Below are 24,735 nucleotides of genomic sequence, written 5' to 3' on the forward strand. Positions count from 1 at the left end.
TCCTTTAACAATGTAAGCGAGAACCTTTCATTTTTTTCTCATCAACATCTATAATTTATTGGTATTATGATTTATTGATTTCCATCTGAGAAAACTCAAAATTGATGGATTACTGAGAAGGTAAGAGAAATTAATACCTATTAACTATAATAAAAGTTTGATATTATATTGCCCCAGGCATACCTGACCAAGAAGAATTTCATTCAACTCACTCATGGAAGGAGTTCTCTCAACAGCATGAACCTGAAATCATAAATGCCAAGTTTTAGAACCACATGAAGGGTCCCTTTTGTATAACAAAATATAGATAAGCAAAAACAGGGAAATATATGAAGCTTTTGATAATACATAGGATGACAAATTCAAACTTAAAGAGGGAGTGTTTAAGACTCAATTTCTAGCTTAAGGATGGCATCTTAGAAACGGAGTAATTATTGGCTTTTTTGGGGTAGAACTTCATCTCTCATTGTTTTCTGTTGTGCATATATACACACACGCCAAAGCTCATGGATCTCCTTTTTCAAGCTTAACAAATTTGCTTTTACCAGTCACATTTTTTTTCTTGATAACCATTACTAAAAAACTAATGTGAACCGATTCTAAAAAGTTGAGTGCACAAATGCACATACTTAATTCTATTTAATATATTAAAGAAAAGCTATAGCTAAGTTCGAAATAATATAAGTATACTCATTACCGTCCAAACGAAACTTTCCACTTTTAGGCACAAAGAATTTAGACAGAAATCAATCATGTTTCTGCAAAGTAATCAAGCACAATCCTGTCACCGGAAAACTCAAATAAGAAAAGACAAACGCCAACATGGTTATCCTTTCATTTAATAATGTATCCACAAAATATTACCTAGAGGCAAATATACCAAACACATCTCATTCTCAATGCCCCACCACCAAACAAGCTTATATAGTGGCAAACCAGCATAAACCACAACAACTATCCATTACTTGCATTTCGAAAAGCCAATGAGAAAAAAATAATAAGGTTCTCTTTATGTGATAAAAATACCAAATCTCACAGCAGCCATTCTCATCTGTAAAACACTACAGACTAAATCATTCGAAACAGTCAGCCATCTTGTAAAGATTGGCACGATAACTATGTAAAGAATGGTAAAAAAAGGGTAAGCAATTCCCATACACAAGGCTCCCGCAGTGAGCGGGGTTGGGAACAGACAGGACAGGATGTACCAAACCTTACCCCCACATAATATGTGGAGAACCTATTTTCAGAAATCGAACATGTGACCTTTAGGTTGCTCCCCCCGCAACTCTACCATTGGGCCACTCATGTTATAACTATCTAAAGAATGACTAAGCAAATTTCATATTCCTATAACTTTTAACTTATTTAGCTATATAACAGGCCACCTCTTTGATAATTTCATAAGTGTAAATTCTACCTAAGAAATTTTTTTAAGTAAATCAGACCTCAAACTTCCAAAAAATGATATTTCATGGGACATCGAGACGGAAAGTAGTGGAAACTGGAGGACAATACAAAATCACAACAGCTCAACAAGCCAAACGATATAAAAAGACAAGCACTCTTACAATAGACTACAAACAAGTTAATCCAGAAGAACAAAGGACGGAAGCCAATGAAGATTTATCAAACCTCCAGGCCACCAGGGAAGCAAAATGATAGAAGATCTTTGTGCTTAAGCGGCAGCTGCTTTTCTGGAGGGTAGACAAATAAGATCTGAAATGGACAAGAGATGATTAAAGTCCGAGCACAAAAAATCTTCAAGATATATAAAAAAAATTTATACTTAGTTAAAGATAATCCAACCTGAGGTTCAAGATTAGGTTCTACACGAGTTTGATTCTGGTAACTAAGTGTACTTCGCAATTTTCCAGAACCTTCAGACTTTCTGTCAATATATTGCCTTTGGAGTGCCTTCATATCACAGTCAGGGTGAAGTCCAACAACAACCATGCTCTAAAAGCCTTGATGGCTCTTTAAAGACCTATGATCCTGCACACTTATATAAGTGAGAATGTTATGGAAACACTATGATTTCTTTTCTTCGGGAAGAAAAGAAATAGATAACGTAAAGGCACCAAGTGGATCCACCCATATACATCATTGACAAAACATAGAATGAATAACTTCCAAGGACAAACCTTCAACGCCATTAAAATTACGCTATAACAAGTATGCAAACTATATTCCTATGTATCCTTTGTCAATGCAAAATCCCTTACAGACCCTTCCGTAGCATTCGCTTGAAAATGCTACTATGTAAACCAGATGTTAGGACTACTCAACCAACCACTTGTTTTCACTATACATTGCTTCTCTTTCAAAAAAATTCTCCCATTTTCCCCTCTAGATTAACCAAAGAATTGCAAGGAAGATTAGTTGTAGACCTCTTTCGGATACATACAATTGTGAATGGCTTTCAGTAAACCGTAATAATTCCCCAAACCGAACAAGTAGTATGACCAAAAAGGGATCCATTCAGATGATGTAGCATACCAAGTATTGCAACTGAAAGCTTGCCCACTGTCTCTTTAGGCTGGTAAGGATTTCTGGATTGTAAGTGCCACTTTTCACTTTAGGTGGAGTTGAGAAACCGTTCAGCAGTTTTGAAACTTGATACTGCAGTTTCTGAAGTTGGCTTCCCCCATGATCATCTTTAGATGAAAATACAACCGATGGGCGTGAAGAACGAGCACTGGTGGCTGCAGCAGCAACAGCTTTTGCAACATCCTCTGTTGTTTGCTTGAAAATGCAGCACTCCAATCCAGGGCTTACCAGTGTCTTCCTTCTGAGCCATGCCGTTGCCAACACTAAATATTATCTACAGCGCACAACACAACAATATATGTCACTTACGCATACAAATTTTCAGGCTAAAGGTAGAGTCTATGAAAAACAGAAAACACAAGACCAAACAAAGAATTTTCACAGAAAATGAACAGGATTCTATATGACTCATATACTTCTTTAATACAGAGGGGAAACAAGATTACAAAAGGGAATAACCAAACTATGCTATCTGATAAAAGAACAGCCTTCCCCCCCCCCCCCCCTTGACTGTATCATCAGCATCAGCAGCAAGTTTCAACACAAAGTTTCAGGTATATATAAGATCTTTGATTCACAAAAGATGAGACGTTGATCTTTCTTTGTTATCAGTGAACCAATCACCAGTTATTAAAAAAAGAAAAATATTTAACAAGAAAAGCCTCGTAGAAACTAACGTATACCTTAGTCGCCAGAGTCATTAAGCTACTTTGGTTGCACCAACCCTTGTCAGTTACAGAAAGTTCAGAATAAACAAAGCGATGATAAAATTAAAGCTCCAAGAAAACGTGGATTTGCCAAAAGAACAAATTAAGTTTCATCAAGCTAACAAACTAAGTCCAAAGTAGACAAATCACTTCGAATTGACACAATCAATAATTCAACCAAAAACATACATCAAACAACACAAAATCACAAACCAGTAATTTCACCTTTAAAAAATAAAATTATTTATGACAAGCTTCAGGTGGCCGCCATAGCACAAGCCTCCTCCTCCTCCTGTCTCTCTCTTCTTGGACAATAAAAACCCCAAAATTGAAGAGAGAAGACGAAGCTATGAATTGTAATAAATAAATCTGGATAATTAATGAAGGCTCACTCTCTTCTTTCGTATACGTTAGGAATGCGAAAACGAAGAGAGAAACAGAGATGGGCTTGCTTTCTCTGTTTGGTTTCTTCCTCGTCGCGTCCGATCAGTTTCTTCTTATTTGTTGTTGTGTTGTGAGAAAGAATTGGAGGTTTATGTTTGGCATCCAAAGTTGATTTTCTTTCGACTTCGCTTTTTTCTCTCTGTTTTCCTAATTTCAGCAGTGTTTTTTTTTCCTTATTATTATTATTATTATTATTGACTTGATCTCTGCTTAGTATTCAAGGCGGCACTTTTTCTACCTACCCGCGGTCGTATTACTCGCGATACTCGATAGATAACGGAGGTCGGAGGGGCTTCTGGGTTTTTCGCACCATTAAGGCTACGTTTGGCAATCAGAAAAATTAGGGTTGGAATAAAATGGAAATAAAATTTTTTGGTGTCGTTCAAAACTAGAACTCCAATTCCGAAGACGTCACAAGAGTTGAGACTGAGGGCATGATGATCCTGTATGAACTCAACACGAGGTCTGCCACAAGAAAGCATACAAGTTATAGGAGGTTCAGGCCCACGTTTGTGCTCGGGAGACCTTTTTGAGGTTCAAATAAGTATATAATCAAAAAGGGAGAGAGCTCAGTGCCTAAAGCTCTCTTCTCTCAAATTGTTAATATGTATATGAGTCATTTTTATATAAGTTTGAAGATATCAGTTATGAGAAATTGTGGGTCTCTTTACATTAACTATTGAGATCGTGGGTGAAAACGTGATTAGTGGACTCAACATTAACTTCTCTTATAACTGATCTCTTTACGAGCCATTGATCGTGGCCATGTTCTTCATAATGAGCATTCTTGTTCGGTGGAGATTCTGAGGGTCGCTCCTCGGTCTTGTCGAGAAACTCTTCTCCTCCCCCTCTTTGCGTATTCAATCGCCAATCTCCTTCTCTTCATGTATTGAGACACGTGTCAATCCCTTCAACGGGTAGTTTTTGGGTACTATCAATGTCAAATAGAGGACTAACTGGGACATGATGTACCATAATGAGAGCGACAAAGAGTGCTCCTTTCTGCTCGTGGTATTGGGAGGTGGACCATTCATGTTGACGGTGGTTACCAACATCATTGCATGACCGAAACAAAAGGAAAGCTCGTAGACTGTTTTTATTATGAAAATAATTTTTTAAAAAACAATAATTAATAATCTGTTTGGCTACACGAATATGCATCAGACTTGTCAGGATCGAGTTTTCCTTGACCGCGCATAATGAACCCTAGCATAGGTTGTTGTGAGGCTCAAGAATGAGGTTGTTTGGCATCCCAAGTTATATTTTATTGACTATAAAAAGACTCAAAATGAAGTGATGATGACTTGGAAGTAAAGGAAGCCATATCAATTTGAGCTTTTTGCATAATTGCAGGCTTTTTCCATCTTACTCCACCTACAGATTTTTTTCTCCTCCTAGTGATGCGGTTGGTGTAGAACCTTTTATGGGATCTTAATAATATCTTATAAAGTTACTGTATTTATTTTGTCAAACCATGAACTGATGGATCTGACCTTAACACACAGGAGTTTTAGTTTGATCAGCTGTTGATAAAAAATTACTTGCTTGAATCACATCACCATCACCCCACCCCACTGCAGCCATCAAAGTTGCCGTCAATTCCAGACATCAAATTGGACTTCTTGTTAAGAACATATAATAACCCGACGATGCAGGTCAAACCATCACTAATCCATAATTTACGGATTTGTATTTTTTGAAACCAAAATCAATCTAAAAAGTCAAAAATCGAAGCTACTGATCGGACCAATGTGAATTGGTTATTCTCGGTTATCATAACCGTTTGACCATAAAAAGTCAAAAATCGAATCTAAACCGGACTGGTTTTTTGTTACAGTCCAGGTTATAGGTTCAGTTGCACAATCCTACTAGGCTTAGCCTACTTGTTGGGCTTAAAAGGAATAAATCCATGAGGTAATTTGATGTATTTAAGGGAATTAGAACTCCAATGCAAAATCATGCAAGGATTGGATTTCCCAATGCATGACTATTCAATGGGCCTAATAATCGAGCTGGGTTTTTCCTAAAATTCGGCCCGTTTTGAAAATAGACTCTGAGAAGAGCCCATCTGCTCAAGCCCATATGTCTGTTGGGCTTTGAAGGCGAAAAGAAGTTAAAGAACAAGTCTCTGTCCAATTTCAACATCAGTCAAACAAAGTCGTCAGACGCTATTTAAATCATCCGATTCTCTCTGTGTTTTATTCTTGCTCTGACATTCTTTATACTTCAGTCTGATTACCAGAACTTCTTGATTGGATTAGCTGTAAAGCAACAATAATGGCCGATGCAGCAAGAGAAGGGACGGGGGCCACCATGTTTTCTCCATACAAGATGGGCAAGTTCAATCTCTCACACAGGTCGGCTTAGATCCTCTACTCTTTTTTTAGTAAGATCAATTTAGTTGTGTGAACTGTGAAGTGATTTACCCCTGCAAATGTGATCAATTTTCGTTTGTGTACATAGAGTGGTGCTTGCACCGATGACGAGATGCAGAGCTTTGAATGGCATTCCGAATTCAGCGCTGGCGGAGTATTATGGGCAGCGCTCAACTCCCGGCGGATTTCTCATTATTGAAGGAACCATGATCTCCCCTTCTGCCGCCGGGTAATTTTGTAATTCTTCCTCACTGTTAAGGTCTATTAGTCATTCCAAATATCCTGTACTGTTTTAGTGGTAAGCGATTCCCACTGTGGCCAATGATGACTTGCTTTCCCTTTGAGGAAGTATTCTTATTTCTTCTCTACTAGTTTTAATGATGTTTAGACATAATTATGGCAAATTAATTATGTTTAAGCACCATCTTTTGAAAATACTGGAATTCCTAGTTGGGTACGCGTTCTCGTATTCACTTGCCATGATATTCAATACTATGTTTTTGATGTTGTAAATTGTAACGGTGAAAACAGGTTTCCACACGTCCCTGGGATTTACAGAGAAGAACAAGCGGAGGCATGGAGGAAGGTAGTGGATTCTGTTCATGCCAAAGGAGCCATCATATTCTGTCAACTCTGGCATGTTGGCCGAGCATCTCATCAAGGTAACCCTCCACTCCCACTCCTTCAATAGGGAACTTCATATTATATTTTGTGGCAATGAGCATCTCCTTGTTTTTTAAATAATGGTTTGGTTGTTTAACTGTTGTTGTCGTTGAAGCACTGAATATTTTTATGTGAAATACTGAATAAGTTTATCAACCTGGTGGGTGTGCACCGATATCCTCGACGAGCACCCCCATATCCAAAAGGTGGAGAATTCTGATGCCAGATGCAACACATGGCATTTATCCGAAGCTTCGAGCCTTAGAAACCTCTGAAATACTGGAGGTGGTGGAGGATTACCGTCGGGCAGCAGTGAATGCCATTCGAGCAGGTTAGTTGAAATTAAGTGTATCTTAGTTCTTTCGGTTGTATTAAACGTAGTGCAATGATTGTACTTTAGAAAACTAATTTTACTCGACTAATCTTTAATGAAAGAGCAATCTGCCTCTATAGGGTGGTGGTTTCTCTTGCAGGTTGTACTAGAACGGGAACTCATTGAGGACATGATAGTGTCTCCTTTTGATAGATATATATGATAGGTTCATGTGAAGCTGTTATAGAGTAATCATAATGATGATGCCAAGTATTGCTGTCAAACCAGGGCACCTGCTTTACTACTTTACTGTGTTATCTGCTAAGACAAAAAAAGATGTGGATTCAGAATCTGATAAGATCATGAATTTTATCCAAAGTAGAGATTGTAGTTGGAGATTTTTGTGAAAAATGGACATCTTTTGATCGGCACATTTGACTGAATGATTACAGATATTGTAGTTAGAAAGGATGATATTCACGATCATTTGGATGGCCCAGCTACCATTTTGGTAAACCCTTGTAATTGATAGTATTCTTGATTGAAATTACGGCAACAGTATTTGTAATGAATTTGTTAGGCATATGACCTATTATAATGCACAAAAAACAGGGTAATTGACGGAATTGAGATCCATGGCGCCCATGGTTACCTCATCGACCAATTCTTGAAGGATGGGATCAATGACCGAACGGATGAGTATGGTGGATCATACACAAACCATTGCAGATTCTTAACGCAGGTGGTCCAAGCCATCGTTGGATCTATTGGTGCAGAGTGCGGACCAAGTTGGTGTCAGAATTTCACCAGCGATTGATCACCTTGACGCCATGGACTCGGATCCACTCAGCTTAGGCATTGCCGTGATTGAGAAACTGAACAAACTCCAGAAAAACCTGGGTTCGAAACTCACATACCTCCATGTGACTCAGCCTCGTTATACAGCTTATGGACAAACAGAGTCAGGCAGGCATGGCAGTGAAGAAGAGGAAGCTCAATTTATGAAGACTATGAGAACAGCTTATCAGGGTACTCTCATTGTTAGTGGTGGGTTCACCAGGGAGCTTGGAATGCAAGCTGTGGCTCAAGATGAAACCTTCAATATAAGCGCCTGGTTGTTATAAAGTTCTGATTATATGTTGCTGCAAGCTGTGGAGTTGTGAAGTTTCCATTTCCTGCAAAAGGCCATGGCCATCCACTCTCTGAGACCATTACGTCAACATCGCTGACACCTAGTTTCTCCATTGCCCAGTAAACAGTATCCACCATGGCATCAAACAGGTTGAAGTAGCTCAAGGCTTGATCCACAACCAAAGCGCTGGTTGCAGTAAACTGCACGTAATCAAACCTTGCATTGATAGGATACACATTGTGCACAAGCGAACTTCCCTATTTTGATAAGAACTGGTCCAACTGGAGGATTCCAATTAATGTAGCACTCAAAGGTGGAAAAGAAGCTCCTAATACGTCTAAAGACACTACAGTAACCTTTGTACCGTGCAAGTTTTGATCATCCAGAATCTCTTGAATACCCTGCATTGCAGGTAAAATTGACCGAGCGTAGTCACCCGGGATGATTTAATTGCCAACTGATATATATGGTACAAGAAAAGGTTGAACGTAGGTTGCAAAAATGAATTTGTAGCTTCTTGACTTGCTGCCAAATTGTGTATGTCTTCATTTCGTATTCCTAGAATGGCAGTAATTTCGCTTCCCTTCAGTGCATTGTGTGCATCAATAATCAGATTGAAGAGACAAGTTTCCCAATATTGTAGAACACAGGAGATTTTTAACGCTGGGCATAGTTGAAGTAACGTTTGTATCAAGTGGCATGGCAGGTGTTCGACAAAATGACTCAACCAACTGAATCATCATCACTCTTAGAGTTAGAGGCAAAAGGTATTTTTATGGCTTTGTCATTTTGACTTAGTACAAACATCGTTCACAGAACATTTTACTTTCTTTTGTTCTAAAAAGTGAAAAAGAAAATTTTTTTTGTGAACTGCCAATGGTTTATTAGACCCCCTATTGCAAAATTTTGCAAGGACATAATTTTTCTGAAATACCCGAGAAGATGTACCCACAATCTATTCTCAATTACTAAACAAGGGGTAAACAGGCTGCATATTGGGATTGAAAAGTCCAAAATTTTGATTTCCAGGATTAAATTGGAAATTTTCATTGATCATGGTATGAAGAAACCCTTCTACGTAAGCTCCAGCTCTTTTTGGTGTCCCATTAAAATTCAATATATGTTTAATGAAGTGTTGATTATATGTCGCAGCAAGCTTTGGAGTTGTGAAGTTTCCATTCCCTGCAGAAGGCCAACCAGTCTCACCTACCACTACATCAACATCACTAACACCCAATCTCTCCATTGCGTAGTAGAAAGCATCAACCATGGCATCAAACAGGTTCAAGTAACTCAACCCCTTATCTTGAAAAATTGCTTCTTTCGCTGTAAATTGTGCGTAATCAAGCCGAATATTTACTGGTTCAGTTGCATAGGCATAGTAAGGATACACATTGATCATAAGGGGCGATCCTTGTTTTGATAGAAACTTTAGAACTCTACCAAATGCACCATGTGCTTCCTTTATGAATGGTCCAGTTGAAGGTGGATAAGAAGTCACCAATGTGGTTATAGGCACCGCAGTAGTAACCTTAATACCATGCAGGTTTGATGAATTCAGGATGCTTTGGAGATAATCCATTATAGTCGGAATATACGAGGAATATTCACCCGGTATAAGGTCATTGCCAACGACGATATATGATAAGAGAACATTGTCAAGGTAAGGTTGAACTTTGGATGAAAACCAATGGTTTGTAGCTCCTTGACCACTAGCTAAATTGGGTATGTCATTTTTTGGTATGCCAAGAGCGACACTAATTTGGGTTCCCTTTAGTGCGTCAAGTGTAGGAGGATCAGGTTCATAGAGTCTAATCTTGCCAATGCCGTACTTTTTGTAGAGATTGATCACATCGCTTGGTTGAGGTTGCTTGTCTCCCAACAATTGATAAGTAACACCAATGTCTATTGATGCTTCTGTGATGGTCATTTGGTTGAGAGTGGCTGATATGAAGATAACTATTGCAAGACAAAAATGTGCCATTTTCAATAATCCCTAGGTGCCCTGTTAATGTATATGAATTCTTTGGTAAATGAATCAACACGGCCAAAAAATTAAAATAAAAAGCACATACCTTGGCGAACAACAAAGAGAGGAAACAAGAGAGTGATTAATCGTATCAACTTAGTGTATGTGGTCCTATTTATATTTGATGATGATATGCTGATTGAGAATGAATTCATACGAGAAATGAATTCTTTTTTCCTGAATGAGAGAGGACAATTTTAGTCATATAATATGACATTCTGTGAATAATTGAGCGATTAATTTTTCTATTGAAATTCAAATTGAGTTTTCCCTCCTTTGCTCTAATTCCACAATTGCTTACATGACTTTGTTTTAGTGATCACTATACCTGAATTGGACTAGATTTTTTAGCAGATATAACTTGTTAACAGATCAATTATTCATTCAAAATACTGAAAATTGATTATTTCTGGAAAAATTATTGCTAATTGAGCTTAAGTAAACAATATTGTTTTAGGTAGACGTTTGGTTGACAATGGAAATGCAGTGAATGTGAAGGTAGAAATGTGGTGGATGTAAGCTTGGAAATAATCACGCTTGGTACACATGGAGAATAAGCATGAGGGTGGGTAGTGGTATATCATATATGTTGGTACACGTTTGATTGACGATGGAATGACAATGGAAATGCAGTGAATGTGAACTGTGAAGGTAGAAACGAGGTGGATGTAAGCTTGGAAATAATCATGCTTGGTACACATGGAGAACAAGCATGAGGGTGGGTAGTGGTATATGTTTGGTAGGGTAGATTAAGGAGTAGAATGGAATGAGTTTATAAACAAGTAGCTATAGCACCCTTGTATAGAAAAGCAAGCACATGCTCTACGTTTTACACATTATGCTGTTATATTCTTCATATTCTATGCTTTGTTCACAGTGGTCGTTGGGTCTCATATTTCTTATTGCCTCACATATTTGTTACCCTAATAGTGAATTATTACTCAGCTACTTGTTGATATCATGAGCTACTTTATCTGAAAATATAGTCTCCGAGTATTGCCACTAACAACTAAAGAAGAGAAATTGCTCCCAACAATAAAATTTTTCACAAATGCACCACATATGTAGAGATTAATTAATGATCAGTTTTTGCACAAGCAACTTTAAAAACATAGTAATCTGCATCTATCTTTAGTTTTTTAAGTTGACGAGCTTGTGAATGTTCCCATTAAATCCTAACCCATAGTGATTTTTTTATTATCTTATTTTCAAGCTTAAATTGTCTCTCTTTTTCTACCTTTGAGTTTGAAAGACAATGTCTGCTATTATAATTTCTAGGGTTTCCTTTATTGATTGTTTAATATTTGTATAAAAAGGTGACTAACATGTGAAAACTAGTGAAAGTCTTACCATGTCAAATACGCCCTAAATTCCTCAACAAGAGATAAATGACAATTGGTAATGTGAATGTTTGATTTTCACCCATATTGGAAGATTGCGCTTTAAACAAAAGGTGACCAGCTCTATTTCGAAATCACCCTTTACAAATATCTCTTTCTGGCCACTATTCAGATCCGGAATAACCTAGTGATTATCCAGTGCATATTGGAGGGGGTCTATGGCTATATATGTTCCGAAGGAATTAGTCGGGATAAAATCTCGGATATTTTTGTTAGCAAACTAATTTACCGGCAACAACACAGTCAAGAATTGACGTACATGGATGGTTTGGTATGAACTTGTTTTCGCTAAGTGATTTGCAGCTGAATGAAGGCGACCATATTCTGAACTCCGAAGTGGATTTTAATTCATTAGAAGTAAGTCTTAGAGGACTTTTTAGGTTTTACCTTGTAGATGCCATCGAATATAGGGAATTTCTGAGTTCCACAATTTTTTTCATGGTTCACATCTAGAGTACTTGCCTAGAGATTGTTATCATTAGCTGTCAAAACGTCTTCTTATGCCCTAACTTTTACCTTTTCCATGTGCTAAGGATGGACCACATTCTGATATCTTTCCCAAGTTTCTTGGATGCTTGTGTGGGACTATCAGATCAATTGATCATGCTGGTCCATTCTTGATTGATGTGAAGACAGGATATGCATTTATTATTCCATTGGATGATTAGTCACAACAAGTTGATCTTTATTATGGAGAAAAAGATAGGACCGATTATGCACGGCACAATGACCGGTGACACTATTTCTCATCATCAATCTACTCTGCTTCTATGATATGAATTTCATTTTGTTTTGATGTTCTATGCTCTTATTCAGCCACACTGATATGCATGTTGGATGTTTGAGATGTATCCCATTTTTCCTCTTAACCCCCAAGAAATGATTATCACCATCACTAAAGAAACTTTCGTTTGAAAGGACTGAAACCCAGAAGATATTTTTTCACCATATCCCACTCTATATAAACACCACCATATTAAACCCACCAAATACAACCTTATCACAATCATGGTGAAGATGAATCTATCATTCTTGTTTATCTTTTCTCTTATTTTCTCCTTGTCTAATGCTGCTGTGCAGGACTTTTGTGTAGGAGACCTTGGTGGACCAGAGAGCACTGCAGGCTACTTATGCAAGAAGGCTACTGTGGTGACAGTGGATGACTTTGTTTTCTCTGGCTTGGGTGTTACGGGGAACACCTCAAACCTTATAAAAGCAGCTGTGACACCAGCATTTGCAGCGCAATTCCCGGGCTTAAATGGCCTCGGCATTTCGATGGCTCGTTTAGATTTGGCTCCTGATGGGGTTGTGCCAATACACATACACCCTGGAGCCTCAGAAGTACTAATTGTCATTCAAGGTTCTATCTTTGCAGGGTTTATTTCCTCCTCAGCCAATAAGGTTTACGTCAAGTCACTTAACAAGGGAGACATTATGATATTCCCACAAGGGTTATTGCACTTTCAAATCAATGCAGGGAAGGGTCCAGAATTGGCTTTTGTTAGCTTCAGTAGTCCAGTCCCAGGTCTTCAAATCGTGGACTTTGCTTTGTTTGCTAATGATTTGCCTTCAGAGATTATTGAGAAGGTTACTTTCCTTGATGATGCTCAGGTTAAGAAGCTTAAAGGTGTCCTTGGTGGCACTAATTAAGGTCTCTGGAGACCATCTGTGTAAAAAAAAGATAGTTTCTTATTGGACCCAACTAACTGTTCCCTTTGTTCTGTAGCTTGGTCTGTCTTTGTTGTGATTGAGAAATCAAGTTTGTCAGTATAGGATTTTTCTAGTCAATGTTGGTTAATCCTAAATATACTAATAAAGAGCCCAGCCAGTTTTTTTCTTTTTTTTTCATTTGCTGAGCCTGCTTATGCTGCAATTTGGTCTTGCAATCCATATATTTGTTTATTTGCTGCTGTGAGTTCCATCAAAGAGTCTTTTGTCTACAGAGTATTAGGTTTGTCCAAAATTACAGATCATAACCGAACTAATCGGTCAGCTATTTTTTAAAAAAATTTATAAATTTCTTTAAAAAATTAAATGATAATTGAATAACCAACCAATTCCGACAATTTTCACCTATGTCCAAATTGTTTGTAATTTAAAAGTTTGCAGATAAAATGCGTTTTATATTAAGCTGTTACCACCATAGCTGGTGACAATTAATTAAATTAGTCAAAAACTAGGAAACCTAGATTATGATATTAGTATAATTAGGATATTGTTAATGGACACAAAAAAAACTAATGAGCAAGCCAATGTAGAAAAGTTAAGAAAAAAAATTATGTATTTCTTTAAAAAAACCAACCGACAACCAAATAACCGACCATTTCCAATCATTTTCACCTATGCCAAAGTTGTTTGTAATTTAAAATTTTGAAGATAACATTTTATCGATATGACTTTCGGGTAAGAGTAGAAACATCTATTAGTCCGTATCGTTTTTTGAATGTTAAATATGTTTATATTTAGCTGTTACAACCATAGCTGGTGACAGTAATTAAATTAGTCAAAAACTAGGAAACCTAGATTATGATATTAGTATAATTTGGATATGGTTAATCGACAAAAAAAAACTAAAGAGCAAGCCAATGTAGAAAAGTTAAGAGAAGGTCTTGCTACAAACAAACTATGATAAAAAAAAATTAAAAAAAAAAACTATGATTAATGAATGGTCAGATCATACATTGCATCAACAATTCTAGGTAAACCAGTCTGATTATCATAATCCAGCAAATCTCTACAGCTAGATCAATATCATTTTCTGGTCCCACTGCCACGCCCCCAATGGGCCCCAGAAATAAAATTCCCACATTTTCCTTTCTTTACAAGTCATCTTACAATGCACTAATCTTAGTTTTAACCGTTCTAGGATGTGCCACGTGGATGGAAGGACATTTGATTAGGGTGTGAGTGAAGTACGCAAGGGACTCTCGATATAAATAGTATACAAAAATTTAAAAACCAGTCAAAAAATGAGGGGGGAGAGAGAATCGGACAGGTAAGCAAATGGAAAAGAAGGAAGAGAGAGTTTCCGTTTTGTTTGGCTTTGCAAGCACAGCAAGCTTGAATGCCAGTCTGTCATCTCTACATACAATTATGTATGTATCTATGTATTTGTCTATTACTATAAATACGTCTCTGGTTGTATGTATGATCCTCTCTCTTCGACTTTGGCCGATTGGCTCTGTATCGCACCTGGTTTTGTTGAGAGAGAGAGAGGGAGAGATTTGAAATTTGAAGCCCCCTTGGCTTTGAAGTCATGAGTCTCTTCGGCCTCGGTAGCAGGTATTCTCTACGTCTCTTGCTTTCGTTCATTGGCTCTTTTGGCAGGCATTGTTTGTGCTGTTGAATTGATGATGATTTATCGTCGCCAGGCTTGGTCTTGGTATTCAATTTTGCATGCGTTGTTGAATTACTAGTGTTTGTAGGATCACGCGTCTTTTTTTATCAATAGTTTTTGATTCTGTAATGTTTTTTTGGTGAATAAAAGATTGTTCTACTTGTTGTTTGGATGATCGATCGTTATGAAATTTTCATGTGAAAGAAGAGTGATGATTGCATGTGAAGAGAATTTGAGATTGTTGTGATGATTTTATTTTCTTCATTAGGATTTGTCCAAATTCTTTGCACCTAGTAGATTCAATGATTTGAATTGGAGCTGATGTTAATGATATCATTAATGTTGAGGGCAGAACATATTCATTCCATGATCAATTCACATTTCATAAGAGAATTCAATTTTAATCTAAAGCCTCATTGAGGAAATAAGGTTCCAATATGTTGTAAATCCACACCCCCATACACACCAACAATATTGTCCGCTTTGGGTTGTCCGCATCCCGTGGATACATCGGACCCGCACGGCTTTGTTTCTCCTTAGGCCCAAGGAGGTAGGCTAGGCCCAATCCACCCAATATTGTCCGCTTTGGGTTGTCCGCATCCCGTGGATACATCGGGCCCGCACGGCTTTGTTTCTCCTTAGGCCCAAGGAGCCTAGGAAAAAACATTGTTAGTGGTAAGAGGTGGGTTTGACCTTATAAATAAGGCATGAGTGCCCACATCTTTAGATGTGGGACTTTTACACTCCTCCGCACTTGTGGAGGAGGCCCAATCCACCCAAGCCTAGGAAAAGACATTGTTAGTGGTAAGAGGTGGGTTTGACCTTATAAATAAGGCATGAGTGCCCACGTCTTTAGATGTGTGACTTTTACACTCCCCCGCACTTGTGGAGTGGGTTATGCCACAGTAGAGTAGAGGTCACACCCCCATACACACCAACAATATTGTCCGCTTTAGGTTGTCCGGTTCCCGTGGATACATCGGACCCGCACGGCTTTGTTTCTCCTTAGGCCCAAGGAGGTGGGCTAGGCCCAACCCACCCAAGTCTAGGAAAAGGCCTTGTTAGTGGTAAGAGGTGGGCTTGGCCTTATAAATAAGGCATGAGTGCCCACATCTTTAGATGTGGAACTTTTACACAATAAAGTCTTATTTGAGTGGTTTATCTGGTCTGGTTTAGGGAGAAAATTTATGGAGTTGAAAATTTTGGCATGTGCTTTTCTGGCAAAATGAATTATATATAGAAAATGCTTGGCTGTTTAGTTAGTTTCTTGTCGTGGTTTCGTATGTTCGATAGTTTATTTTCAATTTTTGCATTCTCAATCAATGCTCTCTTCGCATCTATTTTTTCAATGGAATACTAATTAACCAGTTCCCTTTTCCATTTTTTGTCGTTTACTGTGACATTTTGAGAATTTATATGGATATCTTTCTATTTATTGCATGCCTATTGTTAACTTGCAATGGGTCGAGAATATTATGCACATTTCTGTATATGGCTGTGGAACTTATGTGTTTGTTTGCATCATATTGTGTTCGAAATAACTGAAATTTCTCCAAACTCTGACTTCAACAGAAACCAGAAGACATTTCGCCCTAAGAAGAATACGCCATCTGGAAGTAAGGTTGGTATTTTGTTTTGGAGCTCTGAATAATTCTTTTTTTTGTTTTTGATCTTCCATCTTTAGTTTTTTTTTGATGCTATGCTTCCATACCTTACCTATTCAGGGGGCTCAACTTCAAAGGCACATTGATGCAACTTTGGGCAGTGGGAATCTGAGGGAGGCTGTACGACTACCTCCAGGAGAAGACATCAACGAATGGCTAGCTGTGAACAGTAAGATCCTGACTTAATGAAGAGTCAAAGTTCTTATACCAAAAATTGCATTGTGTCTGTTATATTTGATGTAAGGAGTCTTCCCTGTATATGACTATAAGAAACTACAATTTTATGTAACATCCTAAAGATGGCTTTTCTTAAAGGATCACTCCCTATAAAAATCTGGTTTTATGCACTTCAAAAGTTCTTTTTTGCATTTATACATTTGTATTCATGCAAGACTGTTTATGTTTATGCTTATGCATCGATTGTACATTAAAGCAGCTTTTACTGTCCTACATTTGGTTTCTATAATTTATTGTTCTCTTACTGCAGCGGTTGATTTCTTCAACCAAGTGAACCTTCTGTTTGGCACTCTTACTGAATTCTGCACACCATCCAACTGTCCAACAATGACAGCAGGGGCGAAGTATTATTCTGAATCCCTCGATTAAGTTCCCTTTCTGAAATAGATTGTGGAGCACTGATGCAATCCTTTGGAAATACCTTAACTGTAACTTGTTTTAATACGTCCATGCACTGATGCACATAGAAATATTCGTAAATATAAAGGTTCATACATCCGTATGCAAGTACATCCACACAACTGTGTACACATATACATACTTATAGACGTGTACAAGCAAGAACATAAATCTCATCTGACTTTTGTTTTTATTTTGAGGCAATTATGATAGTAGCATATGTGTGTGCAACGTCCACATCTGAGAATAATTGGAAAGTTTGTCTGTGTATCATCAATTCATCATATTAAGTTTCATATATTCATCATATCAAACTCCATATGTTTTTAATTCTATGCAGATACGAGTATAGATGGGCTGATGGAGTTACTATCAAGAAACCAATAGAGGTATCTGCTCCAAAGTATGTTGAGTATTTAATGGACTGGATTGAAGTTCAGCTAGATGATGAGTCTATTTTTCCACAGAAGTTAGGTAAGTGAGATCTGGTACACTTGTATTCTAACATAAGCAGTTACCATTTTGATTCAAGTTTCATGATATTGAGGGCGCCACTTAACTGTTATGCGCTGCTACAGGGGTACCCTTTCCAGCGAATTTCATAGATGTTGTCAAGACAATATTTAAACGATTGTTCCGTGTCTATGCTCACATATATCACTCACATTTTCAGAAGATTGTGAGTCTGAAGGAAGAAGCTCATCTGAATACCTGCTTCAAACATTTTGTTCTCTTTACATGGGTAAGTTCAGTTCTTTGCATTGGATATTTGTGCGTACATTCGACTCTCTTGCCTCAAACATTTTGTCCCTGCCTTCCCCTCTCCTGTTCCTCACTTCCCACTTTCCTTTCTTCCATTAGAAAAAAAAATCATATGAATCAAAATTGATTATTTTCTGACTTAGATCTATCAAGAATTGGGTTACCATTCAGTATATAGTTGTATGCCTTAATTTTTTAAGGAATTATTGTTTTAATATCCCAAATTCCCAATAGCAATCTAATTGGCTTCTCATACAGCCAAGGTGATTCAGCATCATGAATTCTTATGGACTGTGATGTGATGCAGGAATTCCGCTTGATAGATAAGGGGGAACTTGCTCCTCTCTACGACCTTGTCGAGTCTATTTTGCAACTATAACTCCATTTGAACGTTAATATTCTTTTGTAAGGGAGCAATTTTGGTTTTGTTTGGGCATATATATTGTTTTGGGCTCTCCTCTTTGTCCATTTAATTTCTTTGTTGAATGAGATTGCTTCAGCATCTTGTCTTTCCTTATCTTTTTTCATTTGTCTCGGGCAATGACTTGGCTCTCTGTTAAATCAACGGACCCTTTTTTAAGTGATAATGAAGAAGTGAAAATGGGAGAGTTCGCATTTTCTCTTTTCTGCATGCTGTGTGGCAGTTTTGCACAGAAGAAATCTTGCATGCAAAAATACACAAGGTAACCGACAACTAATTGGTAAACCCCAGGCCACATGGAAGATCACGCAACCCATGGACTAGTTGAGCTCGGTCCAATGCGGGAAGAAGAAAACTGCCTTCTGAAAAAAATATTTTTGCATTATTGACATCAAAGTAGTACAATTCAATGCTATAGTAAGTGCCTTGTATAGCTATTAATTATTCAATGGTTCGCGTTGTTATTTTGTGAATCTGGGGGAGTTTCTTTCACAAGCAATTCGACCGAAGCCACAGCATGCCATTCCATTGCAGGCAGCCATGCCCAGCCCACAAAATAACAAGGCGAAACTGTCAGTTTAACATCTACCTACCTTTCCTTTCTCAAATCACATATACATCCTGGAAGGGGGTTTGCATAGAAACTCTCCTCTAGCTTCGGAAACTCTCCAGATTCTCTTAGATACGGAGCTCCGACTCGATCTTCATGAATCTTTTTTACTTCGGAGCTGAACTTATTCCATGATATTTTTCCTTCATCGTACTCATCGACAAGTTTTACAAAGTTCATCCTGCATAAATAACATGACAAGTTTAATGGAACTATTAGCGTGGAACTACAAAATCAGAAGACTAACTGATAGGAAGGAAAGAGATTGATAAATACTTGTCTGGATTGATCGTTTTCTTGAAGTCCTCAAACCGCCTATGACCTTGAACTGCCTTTGCCATGTTTCCATCATAAGTATAAACAAAAACGTCGCTCTGAAGAGCAACGACGTAGTCTATTCCAGCCAACATGTTTTGGTGATTTCTGAAAGGATTCAGATCCTCTTCTGTAGATAGACTGGAATGCGAGAAGATATTGGGGAACTCGTCGTTAAGATATTTCATACTTCCTTCTCCAAAAGCTTCTCCAGCCACCAAGTAAATCCTGGTATTGGATGGGAAGCCCATTCCCTTGAGCAGAAGGGCTGTTTCTCTGGGTGTCAATGGACAGCCACCAAGCAACCTTCTCTCTGTCCCATTTATATCTTTCTCTTTCCAGTGGCTGACTTCATACCGCATCTTGCGTAACTCTTCATCTTCTTCAGCATTCAAACTATGATCGCAGCCTGTAAATGAAAGCATATCTTTCTCGTACCTATTACAAAAAAGGGGCAACAGAACAAAATAAATACAGACTGGAGAGTCAATAACAACTTGGGTTACATAAGACCATCTTCATAAAGTTGATTCAAGCACCAAAAATAAGAAAGTGCATCGTCTTAAAAAATATGCTAAACCAGGGCTTCCAGCTTCCATGTAACTCCGTAGGGACAAGTGAATAATGATGCAAAACAATTGTAGCTAAGTAAGCCTAAAATGACATACTAAAAGGATTGAAAAAAATACTAATATACTATTTAAGTAGTTGCATCAGCTTAGAAATAGAATAAGAATAGCTAAATGATTATAATAAGGCCCTCCAAGTGAATATGACATTCCATTTTTACAATATGCAGGTCAATGAGATAAAAAGTTTGACATTCTCTTACTAGTTCATGTTTAAAATTGCAGGCTCAAAGAGTTCCACTAAGAAAGTATTTGTACAGGTAACAGGAAAAGGTCAGGAGAATAAGACTATTTTCAGGCCAATTTCTTGTTTTAAACCTGTGTTAAAAAAATTTTAAAAAAAATATAGTGGTAGCAGGCTATGAATAGTGGTTGGTCAGAATTGATATCAGCAGTCAGCAACCAAATTTTGATCAGCATCAATGATTCTGTGGTTAATCCAAACAGATAACTTGGGCTTAAATGTGACACGGTGAACCTTGAGCAGCAAATAATAGTGTGGCAGTCTGCAATAATCACCATTCACCAGTAACTAAGATTTAATTTGCACGGGTGGATCCAATGTGACCCTACCTAAAATAGGCTCTACATCACAAAACAAAAGGAGGGAGAGTGGGGAGTAGGACTTTCAGGTGATTATTGGCTGTGTTTCTAAGGGTCGTAACAAATGGTCAGCAATAGTTAGTGGTGGCAAAAGAGTTGACATAAACTCATTAAAGATAGATAGTTTCCGTCCTTAGGCTGCTGCTGGTTTTCTGATGATTGTAAATTGGATGAAAATCTTATGTTTGACATTTAAGAGCTCATATCTTGCACCTAACTTCTTGCCCTTGGGTGCACCCCCTTGGTGCCAGTTAGGCAAGATATACAATATACGCAGACCTTACTCAACATAATATGTAGAGAGACTGTTCCAGGAATTGAACTTGTGACCTAATAAAAATAAAAATAACAACTTGCCTTAGATGGAGAGCAATATATGGGCTTCCATTCTCTCGCATTCTCGCAACTAAGGTGTTTCCAAGTTCTTCTATTGGAACTGAGTATTTTAGTGCCTCGTAATTTACGCGGCACCTCAACTTTTGTATGGAAGGTGGGAGGTCATTGTTGGCAAGCCGCGAATCAGTATGTGTGAAGTGGATTACTTTATGCTGCTTCAGTAATGGCTTGATCTGTGTCTTATAATAACTAACCTGAGAAAAAAAGAATGAAAAGTTGATTATTCAAACACGTGAAGTATCAAAGGTAAGTTAATAATGAGATTGATGGCAGGGATACTGGAAAAATAAGGAAAGAAATACCAAGAGTACAACCATTTTATAAAATGGTGCATAAATGTGTCACATTTATCTGATGGGTGAACAGTTTCTAATTTTCTATGGTACTCAATTTCACCGCTCAGAAGCCTTGACACGCAGCTTATAGCCATGGTGTGCTTCAGCATACAGACCACTCAAATGTATGGAAAGTAAAAGGTTTATACTTTATACTGACCTTAGACCAAGATATTGGTGTTATGTTGAAAGGTTCGATTTCAGCATAAGCAGGAGGTAATTTTTCTACTACATGGATATCATTCTTCAGAGTTTCAATGAAGTGGTGCCAATCAAATAGATCCTTAAAGCCACTGCATCATGTGAACGAGATAAATTAGGTAAAACCACAAAAAATTTGTAGTGGATGCAGGGCACTTATACATAAAGACCATTCACGAGTTCAAGTTCATTAACATAGAGAACTGCCTCACAGATATGTTAAAATAACAGAGTGATGATTCATTCAGATTATGATAAGGACATCCACTTTCATTTCGGGTACAAAGGCATCTTTCCAAGGAGCAAAAGAAAAATGTGTGTTGCTACCGGACTCAAACCCAAGGAAAATCTGAGAGGACTTGTCTTTATATAACCTCTCAAAAGATTAGTGCATGCATTTTATTTTTCAAAACGCTTCTTTCCTTTAAACTCTATGAAGGAGACTTGTCATTCATACTCTTTGCATAAGAGTCGCATTGCCAGAATCCAGGTTGTATGCCAATCACTAATCAAGTTATAACCTGATGAACCCACTTTCCAAGAGACAAAGCTCAAACTTCTCATGAGTCCACATCTTTTGTCAGACAATAGAAACTGTTGGTTTCATCCTATCTCTCACATTTCTTGGATTTCTATAACCAAGCCAGACCTATTGCTTATAAACACCAACTCTAACATAGTCAAAGTTTTAAGTTTGTGAACAAACAGCAGTGCATACATATTTATGCTCTTTGAATGATAAAAGCGGTAGCTATTCCACACAAACAAATCCAATTCTATATATGCAATTGCAGAATTCAAAAACCTATTGTCGGCCCAGTATGAGGTATGATCAAGGGAAGGAAGGACAAGTGTTGCCTTCAGAATCTTAGCCACAGCAACCATGTCGCAAATCTGCACACTAAAATGATTGGTACATCAGGCTATAACTGGCACTAATGCAGCAATAAACTAGATGGAAAAAAAAAAAAAAAAAAAAATACAAAATAGCCAGACCCCAAATCTCATCTGGTTCAAGCCACCGTTAGCATTTATGATAATGTAGCCATTTGTTTTTGCATCTAGCTCTGGCAAGGGAAACAAGAAGTATGAATTGATAGAACACAGCATCCTCATAAACACATAGAAACATTCATGCAGAGTCAGAGACGTCCACATGAACACTCAATTGTCTAGGTCTCATACTTTTGTTACTTCTTGGCTTGTGAATGCACCGAGTGAAATCGCTCCTGGGTTTGGACCAGATACCTGAGTACTGAATAAGAAGTAAATTTTACACTGGAGAAAAGTAAAAAACTAAAAGGCACCCGACTCTCAGTCTGGTTTTCAGTATAAACCACATCAATTTTATGTTTTCCATTCTTTCCATCCTTAGAACCAGATATAGGACATAGGAATAAGCAAATAGAAGATTAGGACAAATTTCTAAGACTTACTTCGGCCATGTCATTCTGGCTATTGACTACGCTAGATGCTACCACCATTGGAGTCTGTTCAACATCATGTGCTCCATCTACATATTCATATGCGTGAGAGCTTTGTTCCATCAAAGTTACCCGAGTTACGGAAACAGAGGAGTCCTGATAACAAAGGCCAAAGCATTTCAGTCACTCAAAACATGGTGGTAAGTAATAAAGTGTAGGAGTTATTCATATTTATCAGGGAATGAATGCTCTTCAGTTTTCATCTTCGAGCGAACAGTTCTGAAATGCACTTTCTCCACATACCACAAAAACAGAAACAGTACCATTCTACTAAGGATAACCATATATGATATATATTTAGCATACAAGTGCAGGCTAATAATAGCTTTCCCTTTCAAACCATCCATGTCTGGTTTTTGGAAGAAATCTATTATGAAACTCAAATAAGTACCTTACCACATGTGTGTGTTTCAATTGAAAGACTTGTAATTCATCTAGTTTTGCATATAACATATGCAAATTGTATGGGCAGAAAGCTGTTGGGTATGCACTAGCAGAGCACTGATAAACAAAAAATAAATCTAGTGCAAGGAGTTCTAAACTGATGAGCGCTACAACAAACGAAAAGGAAAGAAAGAAAACTCTCTACTGACCCATCTAATAACTAAAGCATCCTTTTTAATCGTTGGGATTTACATAAACATATAGAACTAACCTGGTTGGAACTTGCTTTTTCAAGGGCAGATCCAAACCACCCAGTAGCACAAATCTTCAAAACACCCATAAACAAGCACATCCCACAAAACAACAAGAACATCCAGTGCCCAAACTTCTTGTTCTCCCTCAACCCCAAACCCACCACAACAGATCCAATGGGCTTCTTCAGAAAACTCTTCACCACACTCCCATGTACTCTCTGAGTCCCGTGTATGCTCTGCCTCTCAAACCCATCAATACAAACAAAATTTTCAGATGGTGAAACCAGTTGGGGGTCAATCTCATGGTTAGAATTAAAACTGGCAGCAGTAGTGTTGCTGCTGATGCTATTAGTCGCGTTGTTGTGAGTGCTATTGTTACCGTTGTTGTGGGTACTGTTTGGGTTTCTTTTGAAAGAGTGTGCCCGGCGAGTCATTGGGCCCGAGAATCGAGGGCTATTGACACGCTGAGAAACTCCATCGGTGGTGGGATGGTGGAGCTGAGACTGGTGACCCATTTTGTTTTTTTCTGAACTTCGATATACAAACAGTTGTGTTCACATTAATGTTGTCGATTGGACGAGATCGAACACCACCAACAGAAGAAGAGATGGAGTTATATACAGTACTTCATATCGTCCGAAATACCAGATTTGTGCAGAGAATTCAGAATTGTAAAAGCACTCTGAATAAATTGAGGGAGACTTCTTTTTCTGCTTGCTTTTCCTTTTTTGTTATGCATCCAATGATTTTTCTTCTATTTTCCTTTTTTTGGGTATTATATATTATTTATTTATTTAATAATATATTTATAATATGTGTTTTAACTTTTAAATGAAAAAAATTTTCTCCATAGGAAAGAATCTTTCTTTTTTTTTTGGGTGAGAACTAAGGAGTAGAAAAACATATTTATTTCTGCTTTTCTCTAATGGTCTAGAAAAATAATTATTTACTTTTTTAACTGTAAAAATTATCAGGGAAGACTGGTATTTCTAGTTGGTGAAACTTGGGGAAAATAGGGATGTCCAAATCTGATATATAATTAATAAACTAATCTGAACTGTGGTTATTTGGTTATTCATTTAGATTTTTTC

At 37.7% G+C, this 24,735-nt stretch overlaps 6 protein-coding genes across 7 annotated transcripts; 3 read left to right on the forward strand and 3 right to left on the reverse strand.

Annotated features, from left to right (window-relative positions):
• Window positions 1-129: 129 nt before the first annotated feature.
• LOC120004878 lies at window positions 130-1,956 on the reverse strand. Its single transcript, XM_038854213.1, has 3 exons — window positions 1,810-1,956; window positions 1,636-1,719; window positions 130-243 (listed from the first exon to the last, which is right to left on the reverse strand). The coding sequence occupies exons 1-3, from the start codon at window positions 1,954-1,956 to the stop codon at window positions 145-147; spliced, it is 330 nt and encodes a 109-aa protein (XP_038710141.1). The 3' UTR covers window positions 130-144.
• A 3,902-nt stretch (window positions 1,957-5,858) lies between these two features.
• Window positions 5,859-7,644, forward strand: LOC120004877 (12-oxophytodienoate reductase 3-like). Of its 2 annotated transcripts, none has more exons than XM_038854212.1 (5): window positions 5,859-6,058; window positions 6,165-6,305; window positions 6,608-6,738; window positions 6,888-7,070; window positions 7,505-7,644. In XM_038854212.1, exons 1-5 carry the CDS (start codon window positions 5,979-5,981, stop codon window positions 7,579-7,581), a joined length of 612 nt encoding a protein of 203 aa, XP_038710140.1. In that variant the 5' UTR covers window positions 5,859-5,978; the 3' UTR covers window positions 7,582-7,644. The 2 variants fall into 2 exon arrangements, with proteins under 2 accessions (XP_038710140.1, XP_038710139.1); XM_038854211.1 differs by lacking the exon at window positions 7,505-7,644 and adding an exon at window positions 7,175-7,304.
• A 1,501-nt stretch (window positions 7,645-9,145) lies between these two features.
• LOC120006052 (probable glucan endo-1,3-beta-glucosidase BG4) lies at window positions 9,146-10,368 on the reverse strand. The gene is made up of 2 exons (XM_038855928.1): window positions 10,260-10,368; window positions 9,146-10,143 (listed from the first exon to the last, which is right to left on the reverse strand). Exons 1-2 carry the CDS (start codon window positions 10,366-10,368, stop codon window positions 9,146-9,148), a joined length of 1,107 nt encoding a protein of 368 aa, XP_038711856.1.
• LOC120004875 (germin-like protein subfamily 3 member 3) lies at window positions 9,343-13,418 on the forward strand. Its single transcript, XM_038854209.1, has 2 exons — window positions 9,343-9,466; window positions 12,694-13,418. The coding sequence occupies exon 2, from the start codon at window positions 12,889-12,891 to the stop codon at window positions 13,261-13,263; it is 375 nt and encodes a 124-aa protein (XP_038710137.1). The 5' UTR covers window positions 9,343-9,466; window positions 12,694-12,888; the 3' UTR covers window positions 13,264-13,418.
• A 1,201-nt stretch (window positions 13,419-14,619) lies between these two features.
• Window positions 14,620-18,525, forward strand: LOC120005684 (MOB kinase activator-like 1A). The gene is made up of 7 exons (XM_038855464.1): window positions 14,620-14,895; window positions 16,523-16,571; window positions 16,675-16,783; window positions 17,102-17,195; window positions 17,591-17,724; window positions 17,829-17,992; window positions 18,320-18,525. The coding sequence occupies exons 1-7, from the start codon at window positions 14,870-14,872 to the stop codon at window positions 18,389-18,391; spliced, it is 648 nt and encodes a 215-aa protein (XP_038711392.1). The 5' UTR covers window positions 14,620-14,869; the 3' UTR covers window positions 18,392-18,525.
• Window positions 18,526-18,789: 264 nt separating this feature from the next.
• On the reverse strand, window positions 18,790-24,283 carry LOC120005683 (O-fucosyltransferase 35-like). Its single transcript, XM_038855463.1, has 9 exons — window positions 23,662-24,283; window positions 22,959-23,102; window positions 22,708-22,777; window positions 22,519-22,589; window positions 22,328-22,416; window positions 21,482-21,614; window positions 20,948-21,180; window positions 19,320-19,796; window positions 18,790-19,224 (listed from the first exon to the last, which is right to left on the reverse strand). Exons 1-9 carry the CDS (start codon window positions 24,157-24,159, stop codon window positions 19,023-19,025), a joined length of 1,917 nt encoding a protein of 638 aa, XP_038711391.1. The 5' UTR covers window positions 24,160-24,283; the 3' UTR covers window positions 18,790-19,022.
• Between the last annotated feature and the right edge of the window lie 452 nt (window positions 24,284-24,735).

Source organism: Tripterygium wilfordii, chromosome 9 (assembly GCF_013401445.1).
Source record: "Tripterygium wilfordii isolate XIE 37 chromosome 9, ASM1340144v1, whole genome shotgun sequence".
Classification (NCBI taxonomy): Eukaryota; Viridiplantae; Streptophyta; class Magnoliopsida; order Celastrales; family Celastraceae; genus Tripterygium; species Tripterygium wilfordii.